This window comes from Grammomys surdaster, unplaced genomic scaffold (genome assembly GCF_004785775.1).
Source record: "Grammomys surdaster isolate TR1022 unplaced genomic scaffold, NIH_TR_1.0 125947, whole genome shotgun sequence".
Taxonomy (NCBI): Eukaryota; Metazoa; Chordata; class Mammalia; order Rodentia; family Muridae; genus Grammomys; species Grammomys surdaster.
This window is the reverse complement of record NW_021620769.1, coordinates 4,192,859-4,220,538: the sequence shown is the minus strand read 5'-3', so window position 1 is coordinate 4,220,538 and position 27,680 is coordinate 4,192,859. Positions and strand designations below refer to the sequence as shown.

The 27,680-nt window shown below is 37.7% G+C and overlaps 1 protein-coding gene across 3 annotated transcripts in view; it reads right to left on the bottom strand.

The window, feature by feature from the left end:
• The window catches only part of Inpp4b (inositol polyphosphate-4-phosphatase type II B), a 701,452-nt gene that overhangs the window by 36,502 nt on the left and 637,270 nt on the right, over nucleotides 1–27,680 (bottom strand). For all 3 annotated transcript variants that reach the window (XM_028753430.1, XM_028753429.1, XM_028753432.1), the window contains 2 exons: nucleotides 13,817–13,929; nucleotides 10,954–11,108 (listed from right to left, as the gene is read on the bottom strand). In XM_028753430.1, the coding sequence (XP_028609263.1) occupies nucleotides 10,954–11,108; nucleotides 13,817–13,929 (268 nt within the window). The remainder of the gene's footprint in view (nucleotides 1–10,953; nucleotides 11,109–13,816; nucleotides 13,930–27,680) is intronic.

Below are 27,680 nucleotides of genomic sequence, written 5' to 3'. Positions count from 1 at the left end.
CCTGTGTGTATGGGGAAAGGGAGTCACCTGTGTGCATGGGGAAAGGGAGTCACCTGTGTGCATGAGGAAAGGGTGTCACCTGTGTGCATGAGGAAAGGGTGTCACCCGTGTGCATGGGGAAAGGGTGTCACCCATGTGCATGGGGGAAGGGAGTCACCCGTGTGCATGGGGAAAGGGTGTCACCTGTGTGCATGGGGAAAGGGAGTCACCTGTGTGGGGGCCATAAAATCCATGTGGGCCAGAGCATCTCAACCTTAAGAGGAAGAAAGAATTCACAGCTAGGTCTACCATGTCAAAACAAAATGAAGAACAATTGTATTGTGCTTCCTTTACTAACTGCATATACAGCTCTAGATTATCCTAAAGTCCTTTTAGTTTTATTTCCTTTCCATTGTTTTAAATTAGTTAAATAAAAATGTGGTGATTATTTACCAAACCTGAAGTAAATTATCACAGTTCAAAAACATTCAGAAATGTATCAATAGCAGTTAAAGTATTTTTGATATGAACAGAGTTACATTATTTCTTCTTTTCTCTTTCTCCAAATCCTCCTATGTATCAGTCTTCCCTTTCATTTGCTAAACATTTTACTAGAAGTAGGAATATCAAACAGGAAACTACTAACTTTCAAATTGAGTTTAAATTTAGAAGAACAAGGTACACTTTTGCCAAGCTTTTTTACATTAACATCCCAAGATTATTAAGGCTCCTAAAATGAAATATTCTCCACTTTCATCTTAGCACCCATTACAAGGTTATTAATGTAACCCTGTTCTTTGCTATTCAAGGGTTACAGCAAATGGTAGCAAAATAACCATGTTCACTTTATCACAAAACTATATAGGGCAGACTGCAAAAAGCCATGACACTGCTTTACCTTGCCCTAAATAGAAAAAGAATACAGCATCCATTTTCCATTATGATTTGAAACCATAACCTCTGCAGCATGAAATTTTAATTTATGAAAGAAAGAGCCTTAAGCCCTGAATCTGACCAGGTTACAACTGGTTATATGAATATCAAAATTGCACAATTTTCTAAAAATAGATGCATTTAACTTCTTCCTCACAAAAGCTCTGGTTTTAAGAACTAAGTTCTAATGAGACATTATGCTTGTAGATCATAAGTTCAGGCTTCAAAACTAAAATTTACTACAAAGTTATTGCAAGATAAAGTTCCATGGACCTGGGCCATTTCTCTTTCCAACGCATATCGTTTGTATTCGTTATTAAGCTTATAATAATAGTCTTAATTCCCTGTTCAGAAACTGCACAATTTATCTCCAAACTTCTAGTTACTAATATACATGTGAAAATTATATGACTTTAGTAAACCACTGAGGGCAAAACACAAACCCATCCAACATAGTTGGAGCTTGGGCTCTGGAAAACTACTCAACAGCAAAATGTTCTGTGGTGAAGATAGTGAATCACATGCCATTTAAATTTATGATCATGAAATGTTTAATAAAACATACTATTACCCTGTGCATCATATGTAGTTTGCTATTAGATAATGTTTCTTCTTGAGACTGACTAAAGATCTTTCCATCTATTTCAAAAGTGACAAAAACAGCTCATCTCTACAGAGGGGGGCATATTTACTTTGTCTTGTCCTGTACAAATTAGCATCTTTTGGAAGATCTCATAGACCTCTATCTCTTGACCTAATCTGAGAAACAAATACTCACAGAATCAAATAAAATCTCATGTTATAAGAATTCCAACAGTTTGTGTTGCAGAAACTGAACAAAAGATGGTATAGGCAGACTTCCTCACTCACGAGCAAAGGTCCTGCCCAGGAGATTGGCAGACTCTCAGGAGTGTAATTGTCGCTTTCTCTCTAAAATAGTGCAGCGTATGCACAATTTTGAAAACACACTCACTTAAATGTAAGAGACTAGGTTTGCTTGAAATTTAGAAGAGCTGCCTTAGTAATTTGCAGCATTGGTTGAAAATGGTGGAAAAGAAGCAGTTAGTGCGTGATACTTCCTTATTACCATTTAAGTATGTGCACTCTGTCTTACATTTAAAACTTTGGTCACCTTAAATGAATATAACAAACTCAATCAGCTATAAAGATGAAAAGTTAGAAGCAGAGTAAATGGGAAACAAGGATATGAATGAGGTTGAAGCATTCAAAATGAAAGCAGAGAGCCCAAAACGTGCTACACATTTTATATAAACACTATACATTTTATATAAATGCCTTACAAAGCTGGTCCTGAGCTATTGACTAATTGCGCTATTGACTATTATATACTGTAAAAGATGGAAACCAATACATCTATACAAACACACACACACACACACATCTTTGTATCCATTCACATTTTTGTATCCGTGTTATAGAGTATGATAGACATAACACGTGCCAATCATTGTATCAGAAATAGACTGGGAATTACTCAAAGAATGATCAGTAAGGCAGAACTTATGAGGTATATATAAATATATTATAATAAAAGGAAGAAGCTTTCAAAAAGTCACACAGTGTATTATTTTTTATGTTTATATAAACCCATGGCAGTCTGGATTAGTGGTTCACTATAGATAGTAGAAAAACATTGGAAACACTGCCAATGTGGTTTGCTTTGTGTGCTAGCGAGTAAGTCCAAAATTAATTTGTTGATGGTTTTACATGCCTGTGAATATAATCTAAGCACGTGTGCACACACACATACACACACACACACACACACACACAAATAATACACAGATAAATACAAATTGCTTTCTTCTCTTTTTAGAAAAGAAGATGTTCTAAATAAATAAATAACTTAAGAGCCCATTCTTTTAATTTCCTCAGTAGTTTGAGGGCATCACATCATCTACAGTACTAACGCTTCTTTGGGGAGCCAATCTGACAGAGCTGCAGCAACAAGAAGACAACAAGAACAGCAGCAACACAGCAGCAACAGCAAGAGCAACAGCAGGAGACAATCAGAGACATTACTATACAGCACTAGTAACAGCCACAGCAGCCTTTTCTGTTTCCTGATGCTCAGTGTGTAGCTAACTGGTACTATGTTAAGTGCTCCAGAGATGTTGATTTTACTACGTGTTGATGAGGATGCTCAGTGCTGCGCTGTGGAGGGTGGGAAGGTAGCACATTAAACAGTTCAACTTTATCATACGCTTACCAGCTCCTTCATGCGTGGTTGCCTACATGTGTGTGTGCGTGTGTTTCTCTTTATAGAAAAGTGTCTAAGAGCTTTTAGAATTAGAGTCCCCTTCTTTAGAGATGGGGACTTTGGATAATTTAACTTCAAACACCACACTTCGCTTCGCTGTTCCGTGCTTACTTTCTGTCATATTGAAGCCCACTGTTTCCTGCAGTACTAGCTTCATTTCGAGTGCCTGTATTTTGAGCAGTGATCCCCCATAGACAATGCTGCAGTGCTGAAGAAATGACATTCAATTTGTTACAGCTAACAAACTAACAATTTTGCAAATGATATGCTTTATAAATTATATTCTTGGTTTCCTATAATGATGTCACCCTTGCTCGTGTGAATTCGGGAGTACTCACTGAATGACATAGAATGGACTGTAATTGTACATAATTACATGGGGCTTTCAGCCATGATCCTGTAGGCACAAATATATTAAACTAGACATCTGAACATCTCTTGCAACTGTGGTCTTCTATTCTGGAGCAAAGATTACAGCCTTTTGGCTTGTGAAGACTTCAAATCGGTTCCACTGGCCTAGAAATTGGAATATCTCAAGCAGCAACCAAGTTAGAGGGGGACTGGAATGCTCTATGATGATTCAAGGCATGCTGATGGAAGGCAAGAGTTTTTAGGTCATGCACTCATAATGCATTATTTGAGTCATCCTGTATTTGGTTCTGTGTATGAGAACAAGGGAAATAGGAATATATCACACCAAGTATGCACAGTTATAAAAATCTTCATTTAGGGAAAGATTCAGGGATTGCATATAGAAAAAACTCAGAAATTATAAGTCTGTGGCTCCAATGGTAGTGTGCTTGTTTACCATGTACACAGCTTTGGATTCGTGATCAGTACTATACACCATAGTTATGATGGTGCATTCCCATAACTCCAACACTTGGGAAACGGAGGCAAAAGGATCACAAATTTAAAGTTGTCCTTAGATGTCATGGGTTCCAGTTCAGCCTGGAGTAAGAGAATCTGTCTCATCAAAGAAAAAAAATCCATTAGGTTAGATGGCTAAGTGGCATCTGAGAATCATTTATTTCATTTTCCTGCCTCAATCTCTCTGAGCATGCTGGACTTCCTAGGGTTGTTTATAACTGCTTTACTAAAGATCCTTTATTCTAAAGCTGCCCGTATCTTTGCTTCTCTAGTGAAAGAACAAATGTTTTCTATGACACATTTCTGCTACACTTCATTCTTCAAGCGCAGAGGCACCAGTCTTTGGCTAATTCCCAGTGAGTTCATGTGTATCTCTGCTGGAACTTTCCTTTTTTTTGTCTAAAATACAGATCTGTTCCTCCCACCCCCTAGGCTTATAAAAATGCCCCCTGTCTGCCACAGGCTCCTGTCAAAACACCCAGCATTTCTCTCTCTAAACCCAAGGGAGCCTCTTGTCCTATTCCACGCATGTTCATATTTTAAAAAGTGAAAAGAGATAAAAAAATTGCATTGACATCAACAACTACCACTACCACTTCCCTCTCCTAGAACCTGACAGAGACACCAAAGGCCAGAGGTTCATAAATCCTGACCTGACATAGATACCAAAGGCCAGAGGTTAATAAACGCTGAATCGATCTTACCCTGTAATTATCCATAAACTCCCCATACATAAAATATTAGGAACAAGAAACTAGATGTAGATATTTGGATGGATTATCAACATTTAGGCAGACTGTTGCTTTCATGTACATTATTATAAATGTATAAATGAAAATATCAGTTTTCACTCTAAACTTAAAAGTCATCGTGTTTGGAAATATGGAGAGATGAAAACATGTATATTACTGTAAATTAGTATTTATATTTAGTAAGTGACTTCGTTGGATCTGATAAAACTCTGTGATAAGGGAAGATTCAGGCAGAATCAGCATAATAGAGGCATCATGAGTAATGTAAGCAGCAAGGGGCATAGGTATCAGGCTCCCAAACCTTTTGGAGCCTATATAATGACACTATATACCCTGGATACCAGTCATGATGTTACCAGATGTGATGTGTCTCCACCTGGCTTGTATCCTTGCTTTGGTCTGATTTCTTCTCTTACTCTTTTTATCTTTTCTGTTTCACCATATGTGGAAAGTATGTAATTCCTTTAAGATTTTTGTAGAAATTTATAGCTAAGTGTTTACCCTGAACACTGTAGAAGCTTTTGTGAAAAGCAGAACTGAGAAGTCTATGGGGGATTCCTGGAGATGTAGAGATGTTTGTATTATGAGTTAAACAGGGCTCATCCATGGTCGGGAATGGGATGCTGTAACTTGGGTCCAAAATGGACCCATAGCTCTTTTAATTAAAGGTGTGTTGCCAATCAGTTAAGCTACAGGAAGTTGGGACTTAGCAGAAGTAGGTTATGTTTATTTGGGTATGTCTGTGAAGAAGGTAATGAGTATGGCCCCTTTCTATCTCTCTCATTTGTTCTGAGTCACTGTGCCATGAGCATCTGCCTCTACCACATGCTCAAGTCACAAAGTATTGCTCCAGCAGGACCAAAGCAAGAGAAATACTTGATACTGGACTAAAGTTTCTGAGAGCAGAAGTCAGATCCTCATGCTACACATCACTAACAGTAATTCCTCTGAGATTATTCCTGTTATTGGTAACAGATATGATCGGAGATAATAAAGAAATGCACCACTGAAATTCTTGAGGGAGGTGGCAGCAGGAATAGAAAATTTGTCCCTGTCTAGACTATTCTCTCCTGACATATTCTTTAAACAATCTATAATTATCTGGCAGCTTCAAGCACTTTTGTGTTCAGGGCTCACAAATCTCCTTAATTCTAAAATAAGAAAAGTCTAGAATCTCATTAAACTGGTCTGACCAATAAAAGTAAAGAAAAATAAACCAACATGGAAAAAAGATGGAGAGGGGACATACCTACTGACATAATAGATGAACTACTACAAAGAAGTAAGGCATCCCAAATATAATGTTGTTGACTTCAGTGGTTCAAAGCTTACTTATAACAAAGCAAAGCATTTTAGAAATTATATCCTGCCCCTCAACATATTAAAGTTCAGATGCAACATGCTGGGAATAGGGCCTTCCACATGATAATAAAGAAGGAGGATCACAGGAGATGCTCAATCATTAAAGTGCCAGCCTACATAGAACCACAAAGATCTGAGTTGTTATTCCATCATTTACATTGATCCAGGCATGGTGGTCTGCATATGTAACCTGAGGGGACTGAGATACCTCATGTGTCCTGGCCATCAGGCTAGCTACTCAGTGGATTTCAGGTTCAGTCACTGACTCCAAAGATAAGCTGGAGAATCATTTGAAGATGACAACTGATATTGACCACTGGCTTCTACATGTACCTGGGCACACAGTCATGTGCACCTGTTTTCATTAGCACACAAGTGCATGCACAAAAGTCATACACACACACACACACACACAAGCACGAGCGCATACACATGCATTTGACATAAAATCAGGCTACTGAGCCTTTCTTCTTTTACTAAAAAAGCATAATTATAACCCTGTGCCTAAAAGGTGATAAACTGATTACATGACTAAATTTACACTCGTCTGTCTTATTAATGGTTTCTCAACTATTTCAATTTCAAGGCCCATGGTGGAACAACAAAGGACAGGCAACTGAGAAATGTGTTGTTCTATGTTATTTACACTATTTACACAATAATCTATTAGTTCTTGTTTAGAGAATAATTATCCAGGGCATTTTGTTTTAATTTACTATGTAGTAGCCATTAAACTCACAAACACATTAGGTTAAACAGAACTTTCAAATCAGTCAAATTTATTGAGTTTTGAAAGATTGGAGCTGTAATTGGAGCTACTAATTAAATGTAAGCTTCGGTTTCTGAAAAAAAATACTCCAAGATGATATAGCTTTTAGCTCTCGATGGAAATTCCAAAACTAAAAACAGAGCTGCCCTTCCTATACTCTATTCTTAAAAAAAAAATCAAACAACAAAAACAAAAACCCTCAAACTACAGAATCAATACAATAAACAGCTAGCCAATTATGCATCCACCTCATAAAATTGTGCTTTGATGGGGAAGATTTTTAATGTACAAGAGTATTTCACAACTCAAGAAAATAATAGAAACGGATTGTTTAAGTAAGTAGATCCATATCAAACTGGTTTAAATTAAGCAAACTAAATGGTTCTCACATTCCTGGCTGCATCCAAGTGGCCAGCCTTCTGAGGCTCCTGCCTTTTGCTGGTTTGTTTGTTTGTTTATTTGATTTATGTAGCTTCTGATGGGTGTCGAGGGTGAGGGTTAATAATAATTACCCTGTAAAACAGTCATCCTTAAGAGATCCTGACTGAGTAAGACACAATCAGGTTTCTCGCTGGCTCTCTCACATGAAGAGATGGTCTGAAATTCACCATCTTGATCAAACACATCATCATGTCATGAGCATGCCACTGAAAGCAATACAGACCTCAGCTTGTGACAGCATCCAGTCCCAGGAAGCCCTCTGTGAGTTGCCAGTGCAATAAGCTGTCTCAGTATTTAATGAGCCTGGACTGATGGCATTGTATCCTAGTGACAAAGCACCACATGGCATTGTGTCCCCCTTGTACTTGTGTGATTGACTAGGAGCTGCAGGTCACTGCTGTCATCAATAGCACGAGAGAATAACCCATGGTAGCTTTGACAGAATTTTGAAAAAGTAGGCAAACTGGCTAAAAATTAAAAATGTGGAAACAAACAGTAAAAATTAAAACATTGAGGCCAGGTAGATGGATCAGGAGAAAGTGCTCCTGCTTATCCTAAGAAGGGAATTCCATTTCTGAACCTCACATGGTAGGAGAGACCCTACATTGATAAGTTTGTTTTCTTCTGGGCTCCATAAACATACCAACACACCACACACACACACACACACACACACACACACACACAAAGACATACATACATTAACTAAAAGCTTTAAATATTATTAAATTCAATCTTATGGCCTAGAATACTGATCACGTTCTTAGCTAACTTAGATGTCCACACCTGCTGCAGTCTCTAAAGGTAAGTAATTTTATACCTATCTGAAGGTGTTTGATAATCATTTAAAGATCAAGATCTGGTGAGTAGGACTTCACAGATTGTGGCATAGAGAGGTTAGCAAACAGCTTAGTCACCATAAAATAAAAGCTGGACCATTTCAATGATCAAAAATTACCACTTCAAGATTCTGGTAATCAATTAAATTCATCCAAGTTGAGATATTATTGTTCCTGAGAAACTGCTGTCTGTGTGGGAAGACGAGATAGCCTCTGTGGTGTCCTGATGCATGCTCCATAGTATTATAGAAATGAAGGAATATAAATCCCACCATTACAGTTGATTCTCCATGGGCCATAAAATGGGCACAAAGCACTCTGCTTTTGCACATAACCTTGACGTCCCAAAAGCACATGACTCTGTTACATGATTTCTACTTTAACTAATGAACTTCAGATATTTAAATACATAATAAAATAATTTCAGTTCATCTCACTTGATACAGAGGATGAATGTGATTGCGGACCTACAGTTGGCTAGATTTAATGCTCTCTGAGTGTTCAATGTCACTCTTGATATCAGGTCTATTGTCTGATAGGAGAAAGTTTCAAGATGACATTTGGGGACCAAAGCCCATGATTCTTTGTAAGGACATCTAATAATATATATAAATATTAATGTTTACAAGGAACCTTCCCAGGCTTCTTATGACATGTGCATTTCCATACTTAGTATAGTATTTGTAAACACATGCACTTTTTTAAAGGCTAGTTGTTTTACATGTGTAAAACACATAGAATTTAATATGTAGTACTAGAGTGTAACTTAAATTTCAGCATATTCACAAATATAAGTCTACAAAGGCTATACATAGATGTCATTTAAGCTGCAAGATCAGAGTATCAAAAGAATAACATTTGGTTTTTATTTAATAAATGTAGCTTATGTTGTGTCAAACATTTGTTTCGTCACTTTGCCTTCTTCAGGTCTTCTAATTCATGACATTCCCAGGGAGTGATTTCTATCCTTACGACTGTATTCACAAGAGGACATTGAGGCATCAGGAGGTTGACTAACCAAGGCACAAACAGGGGATGAGATGGACTGGTCCTGAGTAGTGTACAGTGAAGCCTGGATTCAACCTTTACCGACTGGCTCCAAGCCCTAAACTCTTGCCTCCTCTACTGTACTCATAGCACATATGTTTCTATGAGCTTGTTGTACAAAGCCATATATGCAAAGAGGGAAACACAGGCAAGTTATATGTTTCTGTTTTCTTAAATCAACAAGCTTTACTGTTTTGTACACACCTACACTCATTTCCAAAGAAACCCTTAAAATAACTACTTCAGATATACAAAACTAAGGGATATATTTTATTTACTTGAAAGTCAGCCCTCAGTAATAGAGACATCAAATTTAAAAGATATTATTGTATTTAGGTAAATCTCTATCATTTTAATTTTTAAAAGCAATTCCAAATCACAAACTTCCATACATGCCACATCATGAGCAAATAAGTTTCATATGTAATGCCAATTATGAGCAAACGCATGTAATACACATTCTTATGGTTCAGCATACATATGAACGCACACCTTTTGTTTACCTGTTTGAAGAATATGCTTTCTAATTTAGGAGTCCTAGTGTTCTTCCTATGTTAAACAAATAGATTACAGACAACTGTTTCACTGTCCAGATAACTGATCAGTCATGTAATCTATCTTGTGCTGCCCTGGCCTATTTACTGTGCTCTTCCAATAGCTAAGCATCCCTAGTGACATCTGTGTTCTTTCTCTGCACATAAGCTTTCATCTGCACATTCAGTATTTTCCCCATTAGCATTGAAAGGTTAATTTTGAAAGACATTTTTAGCGAAGAATTTTATTTTATATGGCTGAGATGTTCATGGCAGGCTTCTAAACCCTTCTCAAATAAATGGTTATCAAAACTGATGGTGGGCATCTACTGGACAATGGTAACACAAGGAAACATGAACAGATGTAAAACAGAAGACATCTAGAGCCTCTTGGGAGTGGAAAGCATGGCATTGCAGCAATGCAGGCATACATCTGCTACAGGCACACATCTGTGTCTCCACTGGGAGAACGAGAACTGAAAAAAGAAAGTCCAGCTAATGGTAAGACTGGCAAGCAGCAGCTCTGAGTGGAACCTAGAAACTTCTTCTGTGCATATCTCTGCCGTGTCACTTTTATAGTAACATGTGGTTTTGCTGATAGACATTTTGAATGAGACACTTTCTCTCTCCATTATGGCTTCCTTCTAGTTCCGATTTAGTTACTGTAGAAATTAATCAAGATATGACTCAGGACACACCATTTTAAATGTCAGCAAGGCTGTAACATTGGCTATTTAAATTATCTGTCTTTCCAACAGAGAATGCCATCAATGCAAAGACTCTGCCAGCCATGGGTAGAAGATCTCTTAGTTGTAATCTGGAGAGATTTTGTTTGTCTGCTGACCTAGTTTTATTTTGTACATACTCAAACATGTAAAGAAACTGTACTCCTTAAGGGTGTCTTAGCTAGGCACAGCCCTTTAACTCAGGATGCAGAAATAATAGTATATGCCTTCCATGTACCATACTGAGTGTATACATGGTTGCATTTCCTTTTATTGTTACAAATGAATAGAGGGGAATGCTTCAAGTTTAAAATGTGGAAATACAATGGAGTCATCCAGTGTTTAGTCTTCTAGTGAGGTATGTGTCTTAAAATAACAAAAAGCGATCATAATATAAAAACAATTTTAGACATATACGATACCTTCTCATGCAATCTAATGCTCGGATGAAAAAGTCTTTGTGCAGTTGATGCTCATCTCTCAGGATGGAGCACTGTTCCAGAGTCACCGACATTGATGTCCTGTCTTTGGCACTTTTACAGCAGGTAAAACGAATGCCATTGAGTTTGCGACAAATCTGCAAGACCCCAATGAAAACAGGGAGTCAGGCAGTCCCATCCACCCTATCAAGCATAAACATACCCCCTTTTCATTCTCCAAGTTAGAGGACTTGCTTTGACTAGTTTATATCTTTGAGTGAAGTGATCCCTACCACTGTATGAGCTGTCACAAACCCCACAGAGGAGGTATGCAGCGTTGCTGATTTGCATAAATGCCACTTGCAGCTCAGAAGCAACAGCTTAGCTATAAATGAAGCAAGCCCTTGAGTTCTTAGGTCACATTCTTGAATGTTTACTTGAAGTCTAGTTGTTTTTAAGATCAGCCAGCCCAAATCTCATCACTGATGTCAGAAGGCCTCATGAAGTTCCAAGTTTTAACATTTGCATGTCTGGTGTTCCTATGTGAATCTTCTTATAAGACAGAAAAGAGTCTCCAACTCAGAATTGCTTATTTTCTCACTGTCCTACGCTTCACATGTAGACCTCTCTGCTCCATTTTCTTAGGCATGATGGCTTTCTGAGATGAGATACCAATAACAAACTGCAGCATCAGCAATGCTAATCAACGTGCGTTTAAGATAAATTTAATGTGACACAATAACCATCTACTTTATTATCTGTAATCAACGAGGCCTTAAAAGTGCCTGCTCAGAGAGGAAACATAAAACAGTTTTTATTGTGAATTTTTTCACTGTATTTTAATTGTGGTTCTGGTACTTAAATTAAGATTTATATGTCCCTATTAATTCAGGTTTTCACTCTTTTTTACTTTCAATAAAAGTGACTAGAGAAAACTGAGACTATGCTTTTATCGTATAATCTCTTTTTACATAGAAAAAGATTAGTTCTTTCAGATAAATACTCACATTTTCAAAAGCTGTTTATATCTACAGTCATAAAATAGACCTTAATAGACAATTAATTTTTAAAATAATTAATATTCTTTAAAATATAGTGCCACTTTCACTATAAGGTGTATCTTCTTGAGATACTTAGTGGTCGGCATTTAAAGTCAGATGCAGGATGTTTCTCTATAGTACCAAGGACAAACATGATTTTAAGATACAAGTTTGCTTGTATATACTCAGATTACATTTGGTTTCTTAAATATTTCCCATTTTATTATTTAAATTAAATCAAGAAAAACATCAAGCAACTTTGGTGTTTTAATTAGACTGTAAAACATTGGCAAAGGCAGTATTTCATTAGACAGATATAAAGAGAGGAAACAGGCACACAGAAGTAAAAGCTTTTTGGTAATGTCAGAGGGATTCCAGTATTTCTTCATTTTAAGAGTATAATTTAAATTGTAATGTTTAGAAAGCTGATATTGAAACTAAGCTTTCATCTTACAGCAGTGCTAGGAATTACATAATCAACTGTGAGCAGTATAAGGACTCCGTGTGATTGGTATGCATATCAGAAAAACGTTTTAGAAATATGCAAGCTTGATGGGAAATGTTTATATATCCAATCGGGAAAATGCGTATCCTAAGAGAAGATATTCATTCAGTTTTCTAATCTATCATTGCTTTGTCTTTTTAGATGATTTTACCACATGTTTCCAATGTGATACTCATATGGCCTCCAGATATTGGAGTGCCTTGCAAATGATCAGACTTCTTGTATGCTGTAATGTTTCCAGCAAAACATGCAAAAGGACATTAAGCTTCCTGTAATTAATAACCACGGTGGTCTCTGAAGATACCCATAATTCTGAAACCACTGTGGTGCAGAGCATGACCAGTGTAAACAGCCCATCTGAAGGCAGGGGTGCCTACTTCTGCTCCCTTTGATGTTCTTTCCCAGCACACCAGGGAGGCATGACGGGTGCTTTCCTCTGCCGTGTTCTTGGTTGATTATTACACATGGTTCCCCTGTTCTAGAAAAGACTATGCAACTTTGGGAAGTATAGGAAGGCTGATATAAATGCCTTTGATGGAGCATGTGCTGCAAAGCTAATGAACCTGAACTCCAAATTGTAGGAGTGACGCGACCAAGGTGACAAACAAGATGCTCATCAAGAGGTCTCCAGGGCATCTTTCCTGGTGACAGGATACTTTCCGAAAGAAAGTCCCTGGGACCTGAGATTTTTAATAATTTTTAAAAGTTATAAATTTAATATGAACTCTGTTTCAAATTGCCAGATAAGAGCTTAAGAACACAAGCATGATTCTCTCCCTAATTCGTGCGAAAATCTAGGCAGGAAAACAGGCAGATCTTCCACCCTGAGGGTGCCATTAAGTGAGAGAGAACCATACGCAGTTCAGCAAGTTATCCCCATGACCATCAAGCAGTAATAAATGTTATGCCAACACCTAATTTAACAAACACATTTACACGCTCATTAACTAAACAATATGTCCATGAGCCTTAAGTCAGGAATCTGATAACTAAACAATTGGAATCTCATGTCTCTACCCTGGCAGTTCAAACTTCTGCTTATTATAGAACATTGACAATTGTCTATAACAGGTAACACCAAGAAAATCACAGATACATTCTTTTTACCTTGAACTGCCGAACAAATCCAATGTTGCTATAGAGGGTCAAGAAGGAGTATTTTTCCCCTGTTGAGGTCATCTTTCTTTATCTCAATTGATAAGATGACTAAGGAAGTAATGATGCTTTATTAAGTTCATAGCCTTAGACCCTGTGTGATGAGTTCCTGATAACACTTGTTGGTGATGCCATGTTGGGAGAAAAGGTGGACAGAAGTACTTACCGTTGCTGCCAGCCACATGATTTCTACATTCTTCCTTTTTTTGGCTTGAATATTTTGGTGGAGATTGTCTAACAGTCCTTTTAAATCATTTTGTTCTTGAAAATGTGAAATATCTAAAGGATAAAAAGTAAGGGAGAAAACCAGGAGACAGAGTCAGCATGACACTTCCTATGGCGTTTTCCTGCAACATTTCTGCAAATATAACTTTCAAAACAAGAAATGTCCTTTGGAGCAAAGACTATATAAGAGAAATCTTACTGTTCACTTCAGTTTTACCCTTTATCTGATGATGCTTCAGTTCCCTCTAGTCTATGTAACTACGGTATAGTATCAAAATGTCCATGAAGCACTGTTACCAACAAGAAAAAATGTTTCTCATGGAGATGCATTGCATGTGCCAGAAATGTCTTGAGGTATCATCTCTTTTTTTCAACTAAGTAGCTAGCCTGAATCAAGGCTATTGGGTGTTACACATGAGAGAAATCTGAAAGTTCAATTTATAAATATGAAGCCAGTTTCTAAACAAAAATTTCCCCAGTCTTGATGCTATTGATATTTTGGGTCAGATAAGATTCTTTTTTTTTTTAATTTGGGAGGGAGCATACTGACTGTTATGGGATTTATAACTGCTTCTGTGAAGTCATCTGCTCAGATGCCAAAAGGAGTCTTCCCATTTTGACAGTGAAAACTGTATCTAGGCATTGTCAAAGGTTTCCTAGAGAAAGAGGAGGAGCCACTGCTGTCGAGGAGCACAGGTGTGACAGGGAAGGAAGACAGCACAGGCAACAGTAAATAGCAGACGAGAACAGAAGTGGGAGCTGCTGCTCAGATGTCTGCACACTAACAACCAAAACATGGGGAGCAAACGGCCTACACTGTACACTAAAGCTGAAAGCAATGTGCAATTATGAACCAAATGTTCCTGAGACTTGACAAGATGTGATTCAATGAAGGAGATAAAATGCTCCTTAAAAGCAGGATCTGTAATACAGTGCATGAAAAAAAATCCTGGGGAGCTCGCTATGTAAGGCATGGAGAATTCCTGAGATCATCGACTAAGGCTAAACCACAGAAGATATGTCAGAAATAAAGACCTTGTCCAATTCATTCAATTACATGGAAGGCACAAAACAGTCATTCTCAGTTTCAATCACAAAGCTAACCTAGATTTGACTTAATAGAGATGAGAGTTTGCAATTTCTAAGTTTGTACCAGATCCTTCTTTAGCCAAACAGCTTATGTGGGTATGACATCATTGCCAGAGAATAGATGGGGGATCTCAGTGTGATTTTCAGCAAAGAATGTGCACAAAGAACCCCATACATGATTGTGAACAGGCATACTCACTAAAAATGATAATCATGTGTCGCCTTCCAGTCTGTGCCCGAGCACTGAGCAGGTCCCAGGATCTGCTTCAGCTCTGCACCCAATATAACAAAACCCAGAGGAGGCAGGGCACCCAGGAGCTCTAATCCTGGCAGTATCTTAGGTAAGGAGACAGCAACACCCACCCCAAACAAGGAGCAACTGGAACCCACTGGGACCCAGGATTTCATACCTGGCCCAGGGCCCTGGTTCCTTCCAGTCTGTGCCCTAGAACTGAGCAGACCCGAGCAGCAACACCCACCCCAAACAGTTCTGACACAACCAAGATAATAGGAAAGACAGGCTCCAGTCAGAGACAGCCCAGGCAGCACTAAGGAGATCCAAATGGCAAAAGGCAAGCACAAGAACATAAGCATCAGCAACACAGGGTACTTGGCATCATCAGAACCTAGTTCTCCCACAATAGAAAGTCCTGAATTCTCCATATCACCAAGAAAGCAAGATTCAGATTTAAAATGATTTCTAATGATGATGGAAGAGGACTTTAAGAAGAACATAAATAATACTCTCAAAGAAATTGAGGAGAACACAAAGGTAAACAGGTAGAAGCCCTTAAAGAGGAAACACACAACTCCCTTAAAGAATTATAAGAAAACACAACTAAGCAGGTGAAGGAATTGAACAAAACCATCTAGGACATAAAAATGAAAGTAGAAACAATAAAGAAATCACAAAGGGAGACTGCCCTGGAGATAGAAAATCAAGAGTCATATACACAAGCATCACCAACAGAACACAAGAGATAGAAGAGAGAATCTCATATGCAGAAGATACTATAGAAGATACTATATATATATATATATGATATATAGATACTATACTATAGATACTATAGTATAGAAGATACTATAGAAATTGACACAATTGTCAAAGAAAACACAAAATGCAAAAAGATCTTAATTCAAAACATCCAGGAAGTCCAGGAAACAATGAGAAGATCAAACCTAAGGATAATAGGTATAAAAGAGAGTGAAGATTCCCAACTTAAAGGGTCAATATATATCTTCAACAAAATTATAGAAGAAAACTTCCCTAACCTAAAGAACGAGATGCCCATAAACATACAAGAAGCCTAGAGAATGAAAAATAGACTAGACCAGAAAAGAAATACCTCCTGCCACATAATAAAACACCAAATGCACAAAACAAAAAAGAATATTAAAAGCAGTAAGGGAAAAAGGCCAAGAAACATATAAAGGCAAACCCATCAGAATTACACCAGACTTCTCACCAGATACTATAAAAGCCAGAAGATCCTGGACTGACATCATACAGACCCTAAGAGAACACAAATGTCAGCCCAAGCTACTATACCCAGCAAAACTCTCAATTACCATAGATGGAGAAATCAAGATATTCCATAACAAAACCAAATTTACACAATATCTTTCAACAAACCCAGCACTACAAAGGATAATAGAGGGAAAGCTCCAATACAAGGAGGGAAATTATACTCTAGAAAAAGCAAGAAAGTAATCCTCTTCCAACAAATCCAAAAGAAGATAGCCACACAAACAATGCCACCTCTAATAACAAAAATAGCAGGAAGCAACAATCTCCTCTCCTTAATATCTCTTAACATCAATGGACTCAATTCCCCAATAAAAAGACATAGACTAATGGACTAGATAAATAAACAGGGCCCTGCATTTTGCTGCATATGGGAAACCCACCTCAGTGACAAAGACAGACACTACCTTAGAGTAAAAGGCTTGAAAACAATTTTTCAAGCAAATGGTCCTAAGAAACAAGCTGAAGCAGCCATTCTAATATTGAATAAAATCGACCTTCAACTTAAAGCCATCAAAAACGATAAGGAAGGACATTTCATACTCGTCAAGTGAAAAGTCAACCAACATGAACTCTCAATTTTGAACATCTATGGGCCAAATGCAAGAGCTCCCACTTTCATAAAAGAAACATTACTAAAGCTCAAACCACACATTGCACCTCACACAACAATATTGGGAGACTTCAACACCCCACTCCCAACAATGGATAGATCATGGAAACAGAAACTAAACAGAGATACAGTGAAACTCACAGAAGTTATGAACCAAATGCATTTAACAAATATCTATAGAACATTTGATCCTAAAACAAGAGAACATGTATTTTTCTCAGGACTTCATGGTACCTTCCCCAAAATAGACCATATAATTGGTCACAAAACAGATCTCAATAGAAACGATAAAATTGAAATAATTCCATGCATCCTATCAGATCACCATGGACTAAAGTCGGTCTTCAATAACAAACAAAACAAACAAACAAACAAAAAACAATGGAAAGCCCACGTTCACGTAGAAACTGAACAACATTCTACTCAATGAAGATGTGGTCAGGAAAGAAATAAGGAAAGAAATTAAAGACTTTTTAGAATTTAATGAAAATGAAGACACATGATACCAAAACTTCTGGGACACAATGAAAGCCGTGCTAAGGGGAAAACTCATAGTTCTGAGTGCTTACAAAAAGAAACTGGAGAAAGCATACACTAGCAGCTTGATAACACACCTGAAAGCTCTAGAACAAAAAGAAGCAAACACACCAAAGAGGAGTAGACAACAGGAAATAATCAAACTTAGGGCCGATATCAACCAAGTAGAAACAAAAAGAACTATACAAAGAATCAATAAAACCAGGAGCTGGTTCTTTGAGAAAATCAACAAAATAGTTAAACCCTTCACCAGACTAATCAGAGGGCAGAGAGACAGTATCCAAATTAATAAAATCAGAACTGAAAAGGGAGACAGAACAACAGAAACTGAGGAAATTCAAAAAATCATCAGATCCTACTACAAAAGCCTATCCTCAACAAAATTGGAAATTGGGTGAAATGGACAATTTTCTAGACAGATACCAGGTACCAAAGTTAAATCAGGCCCAGATAAACCATCTAAACAGTCCCATAACCCCTAAAGAAATAGAAGCAGTTATTAAAAATCTCCCCACCAAAAAAAAGCCTGGGACCAGATGGTTTTAGTGCAGAGTTCTATCACACCTTGAAAGAAGACTTAATACCAATTCTCTTCAAACTATTCCACAAAATAGAAACAGAAGAAACACCACCTATTTTTTTCTATGAAGCCACAATTATGCTCATACCTAAACCACACAAAGATCCATCAAAGAAAGAGAACTTCAGACCAATCTCCCTTATGAATATTGATGCAAAAATACTCAATAAAATTCCCACAAACCGAATCCAAGAACACATCAAAACAATCATCCAACATGATCAAGTAAGCTTTATCCCAGGAATGCAGGTATAGTTCAATATACAAAAATACATCAATGTAATCCACTATATAAACAAATTCAAAGAAAAAACTACACGATCATCTCACTAGATGCTGAGAAAGCATTTGACAAAATTCAACACCCCTTCATGATAAAAGTCTTGGAAAGATCAGGAATCCAAGGCCCATACCTAAACATTGTAAAAGCAATATACATCAAACCAGTACCCAACATCAAACTAAATGGAGAGAAACTTGAAGCAATTCCACTAAAATCAGGAACTAGGCAAGGCTGCCCACTCTCTCCCTACCTATTCAATATAGTACTGGAAGTCCTAGCCAGAGCAATTAGGCAACAAAAGAAGTTCAAAGGGATACATATTGGTAAGGAAGAAATCAAAATTTCACTATTTTCAGGTGATATGATAGTATACTTAAGTGACCCCAAAACTTCCACCAGAGAACACCTAAATCTGATAAACAACTTTAACATAGTGGCTGGATATAAAATTAACTCAAACAAATCAGTAGTGTTCCTCTACACAAAAGATAAACACGCTGAGAAAAATTAAGGAATCAACACCTTTCACAATAGTCACAAAAATATAAAATACCTTGGTGTGAATCTAACCAAGCAAGTAAAAGATTTGTATGACAAGAACTTCAAGTCTTCTGGGGGAATCACTATCCCTGACTTTAAGCTGTACTACAAAACAATAGTGATAAAAACTGCATGGTATTGGTACAGAGACAGGCAGGAAGATCAATGGAATAGAATAGATGACCCAGAAATGAACCCCTATACCTGTGGTAACTTAATCTTTGACAAAGGGGCTAAAACTATCCAGTGGAAAAAAAGACAGCATTTTCAAAAAATGGTGCTGGTTCAACTGGAGGTCAGCATGTAGAAGAATGCAAATTAATCCATACTAATCTCCTTGTACAAAGCTCAAGTTCAAGTGGTCAAGGACTTCCACATAAAATCAGCTACACTGAAACTAATAGAAGTGAAAGTGGGGAAAAGCCTCAAACACATGGGCACAGGGGAAAAGTTCCTGAACAGAACACCAATGGCTTATGCTCTAAGATCTAGAATTGACCTCATAAAACTGCCAAGCTTCTGTAAAGCAAAGGACACTGTGAATAGGACAAAGTGGCAACCAACAGATTGGGAAAAGATATTTACCAATCCTACATCTGATAGAGGGCTAATATCCAAGGTATACAATGAACAGAAGAAATTAGACTCTAGACAATCAAATAATCCTATTTAAAAATGGGATTTTTAAACAAAGAATTCTCAATGAGGAAACTCAAATGGCCGAGAGGCATCTAAAGAAATGTTCAACATCCTTAGTCCTCAGGGAAATGCAAATCAAAACAACCCTGAGATTCCATCTCACACCAGTCAGAATTGCTAAGATCAAAAACTCAGGTGACAGCAGATGCTGGTGAGGATGTGGAGAAAGGAACACTCCTCCATTGTGGTGGGATTGTAAACTGGTACAACCACTAAGGAAAAGCAGTCTGGTGGTTCCTCAGAAAATTGAACATAGTATTACCTGAGGACCCAACTATACTACTCTTGGGCATATGCCCAAAACATGTTTCAACATACAACAGGGATACATGCTCCACTATGTTCATAGAAGTTTTATTTATAATAGCCAGAAGCTGGAAAGAACCCAGATGTCCTTCAACAGAGGAATGGATACAGAAAATGTGGTACATTTATACAATAGAGTACTATTCAGTTATTAAAAACAATGAATTCATGAAATTCTTAGGCAAATGGATGGAACTGGAAAGTAACGTCCTGGGTGAGGTAACCCAATCACAAAAGAACACACATGGTATGTACTCACTGATAAGTGGATATTACCCTTAAATCTCTAAGATACAATGCTTAGACCACATGACGCTCAAGAAGTTGAAGGAAGACCAAAGTGTGAGTGATTTGGTCCTTCTTAGAAGGAATATCAAAATATTCAACCATACCTCCCAGGGTCTAAGCCTCCAGCCTGGGAACAGAAGGGAGGGACTCATGGCTCCACCTGTATAGGTAGTTGAAGACAGCCTTGTCAGGCATCAGTGGAAGAGGAGGGCTTTGGTTCCTGAAAGTTTGGATTCTCTAGTTTGGGGAATTTGAGAGCAGGGAAGTGGGAATGGGTGAATGGTGCAGGCACACACTCATAGAAGTAGGAGGAGGGGAATGGGATAAGGGATTTGGGGGGGGATGGGAGAATGGATAACATTGAAAGGTAAATAAATAAGATATTCAATAAAAAAAAACAGATAACAGGTCTGGCAATTGCTGTCAAGCAGTCGAGACTTTTTTTCAACAATTTATCACAGGGATTTCATATAATCCTCAAGGACAAAGCATTGTGGAAGAGGCCCATGGAACTCTAAAAAGATTGGTGAGACATGCTGTTGCTGAGACAAAGAATGATGCTGACCTGTGAGCTTGCTGAGTGCCCTGACAAGGGTGACTAGGGAGCTGTATTGGACATATGTTCCTGACTCACCTTTGTTTGCCTATATCTCAGATGGGACAAGCTGCCTTGCCTCAAGTTTTTAAACCTTGTGGGATAGAGAATCAAAAAGAGAAATTATGTCTTTTGTATTCTTCTTAAAGGTGACCAACTAGTAGGACTCAATCATATACTGGTCTAGAAATCAATCCAATATTGGAAATAACAGTCTACTTTTGGAAGACTTGATCTGGATATTGTCAGAGACATATTTGGAAGTTAGCTGTAGCTCACTATGATGCTACAATAGCAAGATATAAATTTGGGACAGGAACTGGATTTTAAACAAGGGTTAGTGCATGTTTTAAGGCTCTTTTAATTGTCAAGCTAAAATTGGTTTTGTCTCTTCTACAGTATTTATTGTAAGTTGCACTGACTGTATAATTTCCAATTGTGTTAGTGTATTGAAATCTGGCATGTCTGTTATGGGAGTCTATCAATCAGCTTTTGTCTTACTGCCCTGAATATTAGAAAACCTTGAGTCACTGAAAGAAATCTTGAAAGTGATGAAAGAAGTGAGTTAGGCTTTAAGCAGAAGCAAGAGGGTAGCAGGCTTGATTATTGCTGGTATAACAGCTTTAATTTCATTAATTTCTAGCACCACTGCTTCTGCAATAGCATTAACACAAGGCGTTAAGACAACTATTTTTGTTAACCATCTAGCAAAAAAATGTTACAAATGTATTGAGTATACAAAAGAATTTATACAGGTATCTGGAACAATGGATGATGCTCTATAACCCATTCAAATTATCTGAAGGAGGTTCAGGGTTCAAGAGTTAGGAGCCATCCCAAGTGTCATGACAAATATCATTGGAGTAGTGTTACTTTTGAAATTTACAATGATTGTCATTATAATTAGAAAAAAGTTTAGACACCTGTAGGATATTTGGCATAATCTTTACACCTCTCTGGGTGTGTTAACTTTGCATAGTGAGATTATGAATTTAAAGAATGCTGCTCTGTTGAGATTTGATGCTGCAGATAATGCTGATGAAATTATCGATGGCCTGAGGTCAGTATTTCCATTTTGGTCAAACCTCAGGAATGGCATATATAGCTTGATTAGGCTAGCCTTTTTTGTCCTGGGAATACTTTTATTCCTGCCCATTGTGTTAAGGCTTGTCTCTAACTACATCAACAGGCTGGCAGCCAAAGTACATGACTTGGAAGTGATAATGGATCCCCAGACAGAGTTATTAATTTAACAGGCTGGCAAGCCAAGGATGGGTAATATTGTGCACAGAGCCTTACCAACCTAAGATAGAAGTGCATCGGTTTTGATAATTCATATTCCTTGAAAGGTAAGTAAGGTACTCTTGTCAGAACGACTTAAGACAGGCTCAGTCCTGTTAATGAAATAAAAAAAGGGGAGAGGTGGAGAGCCCTTGGGGCTGCTTGGCAACAATCTGACATGACCCAAGGACAAGGAAATAGGATGCTTGGCAGGAATATGATATTGGCCAAGGACAAAGTAGAGTTCAGGCAGGAATCTGACATTAGGCCAGAACAAAGAAATAATTTCAGACAGGAATCTAAATTTTATACTAATACAAGGAAGTAGGCTTCAGACATGAAAATGACCTTGGGCTAGGACAGGGAAGTAGTCTCAGATACTTTGGCCATCCTGATAAGCCTTTAGAAACACTGATCATGGGAGTGTTCACTTAATTGGGTTTAATTCATTGCTTTTTGATCATTTGTGTTTATTGTCTTGCTTGTTCCTTGACTATTTGCATCTTTTGTATCACTAGATCCTCAACCTAGAACTGACCTTAATACATGCATGTAATCAAAATAGTATAAAAGCATAAAGGAAGAGGAGGTATAGGATAGGGGGTTCTATGGAGGGGCAATGGGGAAAAAGGATGACATCTGTATTGTAAATAAATAAAATATCCAAAAATAGCTTAAAAATTAAAAAAGAAATGATCATATGTCATCTTATGTATCATGAGTACAGAAAAAATGGGTATTCTGTATTCTTCATATATATATATATATATATGTGTGTGTGTGTGTGTGTGTGTGTGTGTATTCCCAAAGATTCTTTTAAATACATATCACTAAACAATATTGCAACCATTTAAAGCAATGTAAAGCATTATGTCTACTTTAATGCAATAGAACAAAGTCTGAAACTGAAATACAGAATGAGCATAGAAAATTAATTAATGTATGCTTTATTGTATATTTACTGTCTTCTCACATATAAAGAACATGGAAAGTATGTGAAGTAATGGATATATTAAATAGTTTTACTATGCTGGCTATTTCATTATTTCTATATAAATGCACTAAAATCTTTTCCATAAATGTGCAGTCTTTAATTATTAAATGTATTTCCATTTCTAATTAATGTAATATCTTATGGAACTAATATATTATACACACAAACACATGACTGCTCTGTAGCAAAATTTTTGTTAAATAACATTTAATCCTATGGTATATAGTGCATCCTATTTATGTTCTGTCTATTTAAAATTTCTAGTTGCAACCTTTCAAATGGACACAATACTAACACAGAGAATCAGTATAAAACTGTGCAAAGCACTGACTTGGAGAAGGTTCATGGCAATGTGTATGCTGTAATTTGGGTGTTGATTTTACTCCAGAAGCTACATAGTAAATACTTGATTCCTAGGGTGAGCTTGGAAAGAGTAACATCTTGAGGACTTGGGGCCCTGTAGAAGCAAGCAGCTTAGGGTGCTAGTGTTGCTCTCTCAGGAGACTTTGGGACTTCAACCTTTTCTCTTTTCTTTCATTTGCATCCTACCTGGGCCATAATGTGATTTTTCTCCACCATGAATTCCTGTCATGACAGTCTGACTTGTCACAAACGCAAAGCAGTGATACCAACTAGTCAAGACCCCCAGAACAGCCAAAGTAAAACTTTAATTTATAGATTTTTTTTTATTTGAGTTATTTTGTTAAAGCAGACTAACATCACCTAGCACAAAGAGTAGAATGTTTTTCCAAAAATGAAGCTTTTAACTAGTCTCTGAGCTTCTAGGAACTCGAGATTTTGCCCCTAAATCTTTTTTGTGCTTACACAGTTGGTGGGGTTTTAAAACAGCTCTTGTAGTTTCACAATAGACCAGCATATTCAGGAAAAAAATATTTGTATTTACTAAAATGATCTTTTTCATTGTTGACATGAGGTTTTATACTCTGAGCATTATAAAAGGTTGTGAAATATGGCAAAAGGCTGCAGAGCAGCCAAAAATCCATGAGATATCAAATATATAATATCTTAAACAAGGATATAATAAGCACACCGATGGACATGATGAAGTGGTTGGGGGGAAACTCACAAGACCATGTCCCTAGCAGAAGAGCTACAGGCAACCTCTGCTGAGGGAGGAAGAGTACGTTTTCTTTTGGGAACAACCTTGTCACTGATTCCAGGTGGTCAGTTTTTAGAAACTATGTATGTATATATTAAAATATACCCAAGCATATAAAATAATGTTGTCAAGGTATTTCTTCTCTCAAAGAAAGAAAACTTACATGTTAAAAAGCCAGAAGAAGAGATCAGAAAGGGTGCTTTTACCTTATCTGTGCGTATTTTCCTTTTACTAAAGTCTTTATACTGGGTTATTGATTCCCAGTAACTAAATCTTTCTTATTTGTAGAGTTTTTTATGTGAAACTCTCGTAAGTCTCTTGAAAGAGAGCCATAAATCCAGGAAAATGACTTTCAATGCCAGTTCCACCACTGCTTGATATGTGGTCGGGGGTGAGTTGTTTGGCCCTGTGCCCCTATCTCTTCAACTGGAAAATGAGTACAGCAACCCTGCCGTGCTTCATCAAGCTGAAGAGACTACAATTAATAAAGCTGTGGCAAAACAGCCTACATTATCTAACCCTGCTTCAACAGTGAAAACAGAGGAAGGTATCTACTGCTCTTGAGAAATCCAGTTTCATCCGGATACCCAGATAACCAGGGTCTGTCTAGAATAGCAAACAAATCCCCCCCACACACATATATGGTACAAATTCCATTCCATTCACAAACCAGTGGACACATGCTACTGCCCCCCAAGCAGAACAGGCAAGGTAAAAATTTACATTTTATACCTATCTTCTGTGGCTCACCAAGTGATGTACCCTCAGCAGCAAGTGTTCTAAACAGAATAATGTCCAGAAACAATGGCAGAGCCTTACGTGTGAACATGAATGGATGATGCTTCTCAATGGGTTAATTCACAGTTAACACTATGGAACTCTGGAAGCCACTTCATTATGTTATGGTCAGAAGATAGCCATTGCTAGAGAATGTTATGAAGACTCACTGCATAATCATGTCATACACGAAGGGAAACACAGAGATTAAGTGGAGATCAAGTTGTCTCTTTTATACTTCTGAGCCACTGAATCAGCCCTCTCTTGAAGCCTGCCTTACTGCTGGAGTGTTCAGGGATAGTCATCAATAAATATCCTTTATTGTTCAAAATATTTTGAGTCAGGGTTTCTGCCCCTTGCCACCAAAGATATTTAAGTTAAATTTATGTACACCCACACACAAACACACACACACACACACATACACACACACACTATACACACACACACACACACACACACACACACACACACACACATATATATATATATATATATATATATATATATCACCAGCAGCAACTTTTGAAATATGTAGAGTTATTAGAGTATGGAAAAGACAAATATAATTATTTCTGGATAGCAGCCACACAGCTGAACCTGTGATGATGTTTCTAAAACATTGTGCCCTTTCTCTTTGGCATGCTTTTCTTAGAGATCTGGAGTCTATGTCCTCTCACCTTAGTTAGGGTGAAATTATAACTATCTTGACTAATGAGCAAGACAGAAATAATGGTATTTTCTGAAGCCAGGTTGTGACTCTATAACTCCTATCTGGTTATTCTCTTTAAACTTTACTGTGTGTAGTCTTCCATATTATCTCTACAACAATAAATCTAATATAAACTAGGAAATGCTCACGCCACATGCAAGTTCTGTTTAGGTGACCATGGCAACAAGCATTGTGCCACATTATCCCAGGTACCAGAGTATGAATTCTGAGACCTCCAGATGATTCCAGTTTCCAGACCCCGAAGCACTCCCTGACCATTCTTCCTTCTACCAAAAGTCATTGATATGAGAGAAGAGACAAGATGTCCCACCATCTCCATTAAATTCCCTAACTCAGCAAATCTGTGATCAGAGATTAAACGATACTCTTACATGTCTGTAACTTGGTACAGTTTGTTACACGGCAGTATAAAGATAGAAAAACCCCTATAGAAACAACTTGGAAGGGCTCATGCTGCAGAGAGGACAGTGTTTTCACTGTGTGCTTCTGTTAGAAATATACTCTGCGATATTGATCCACTTTACTGAACTCTAAAATTATAGTTGATTGTATTAGCAAGCATACAATCACAGTTAGGAAAAATCATTAAAATATCTTAAAATTACATTCTTTTGGAGGCTACAGAATCTTGAAAGGCATAAAAAGACAGTGCTGCACTCAAGGTAGCTTTATACAAATTGTGTTCCTCATCTACCTGTATGAAGGAGGCATTATAAAAAATCAAATACTGAAACATCTGGGATCACAGAGCTCCCAGGATCCGATGAGGATGACTTCAGCCAAAATACCCAACAAAGGGGAGATAGAACCTGTAAAGACCATCTCCAGGTATGGCCCCCAGTTGAGGGTTGGGGCCACCCACCCATTTCAAATTTTTTAACCCAGAAATGTTCCTGTCCAAAGGAAAGACAGAGACAAAAATAAGGAAAGGCCATCCAGAGACCACCCTTCCTAGGGAACTCTACCATCTGCAGACACCAACCTCTGACACTTTTGCTGATGCCAAGAAGCATTTGCTGACAGGAGCCTGATATGGCTGTTTCCTGAGACGTTGTACCAGCACCTGACCAATACAGATGCAGATACTCACAGCCATCCATAGGACTGAGCCTGGGGACCCCAATGGAAGAGTTCAGGGAAGGGCTGAATTTGCTGACGGGGATTGCAACCCCATAGGAAGAACAAGATCAATTATCAGGACAACCCAGAGCTCCCAGAAACTGAACCACCAACCAAAGAGTGTACATGGAGGGATCCATGGCTCCAGATACATATGTAGCAGAGAATGGCCTTATCTGACATGAATGAAAGGGGACATCCTTGGTCCTGTGGAGGCTTGATGAGCCAGCATAGGGGGATGCGCCAGCAGTGAGGTGGGATGGGTGAGTGGGTGGAGAAGCACCATCATAGAGGCAAAGATGAGGGGGAGAGGGGGGATGGGTGACCTGTGGAGAGGTAACCTAGAAGACGAATAGCATTTGAAATGCAAATGAATAAAGTGATTAATAAAGATAAGAAATCAAATACTAAAATTCTAACCTGATTAGAGTTGGACATTTTTGGCCTACAGACTTTCAGAGTTTTCTCTAAACTGAAACTCATCATCAGAAGCAACAGAGAAATACCTCAAAATTGTTGGTAAAATGTGTCAGATACAGTACTAAAGATTTTATGAAATCCCTTCTTCATATTTTATATGATCTATGTTTTTTATTGAAAAAGGAGGTATGAAATAATGAGACATTAACCTTTTTTCCTCATTTAAAAAATATCAGAGAAATAGTTCATGGCTTGATTACACAATCCCAAAAATGCTAGTACATTTTGTAAAGGACTGAGAGA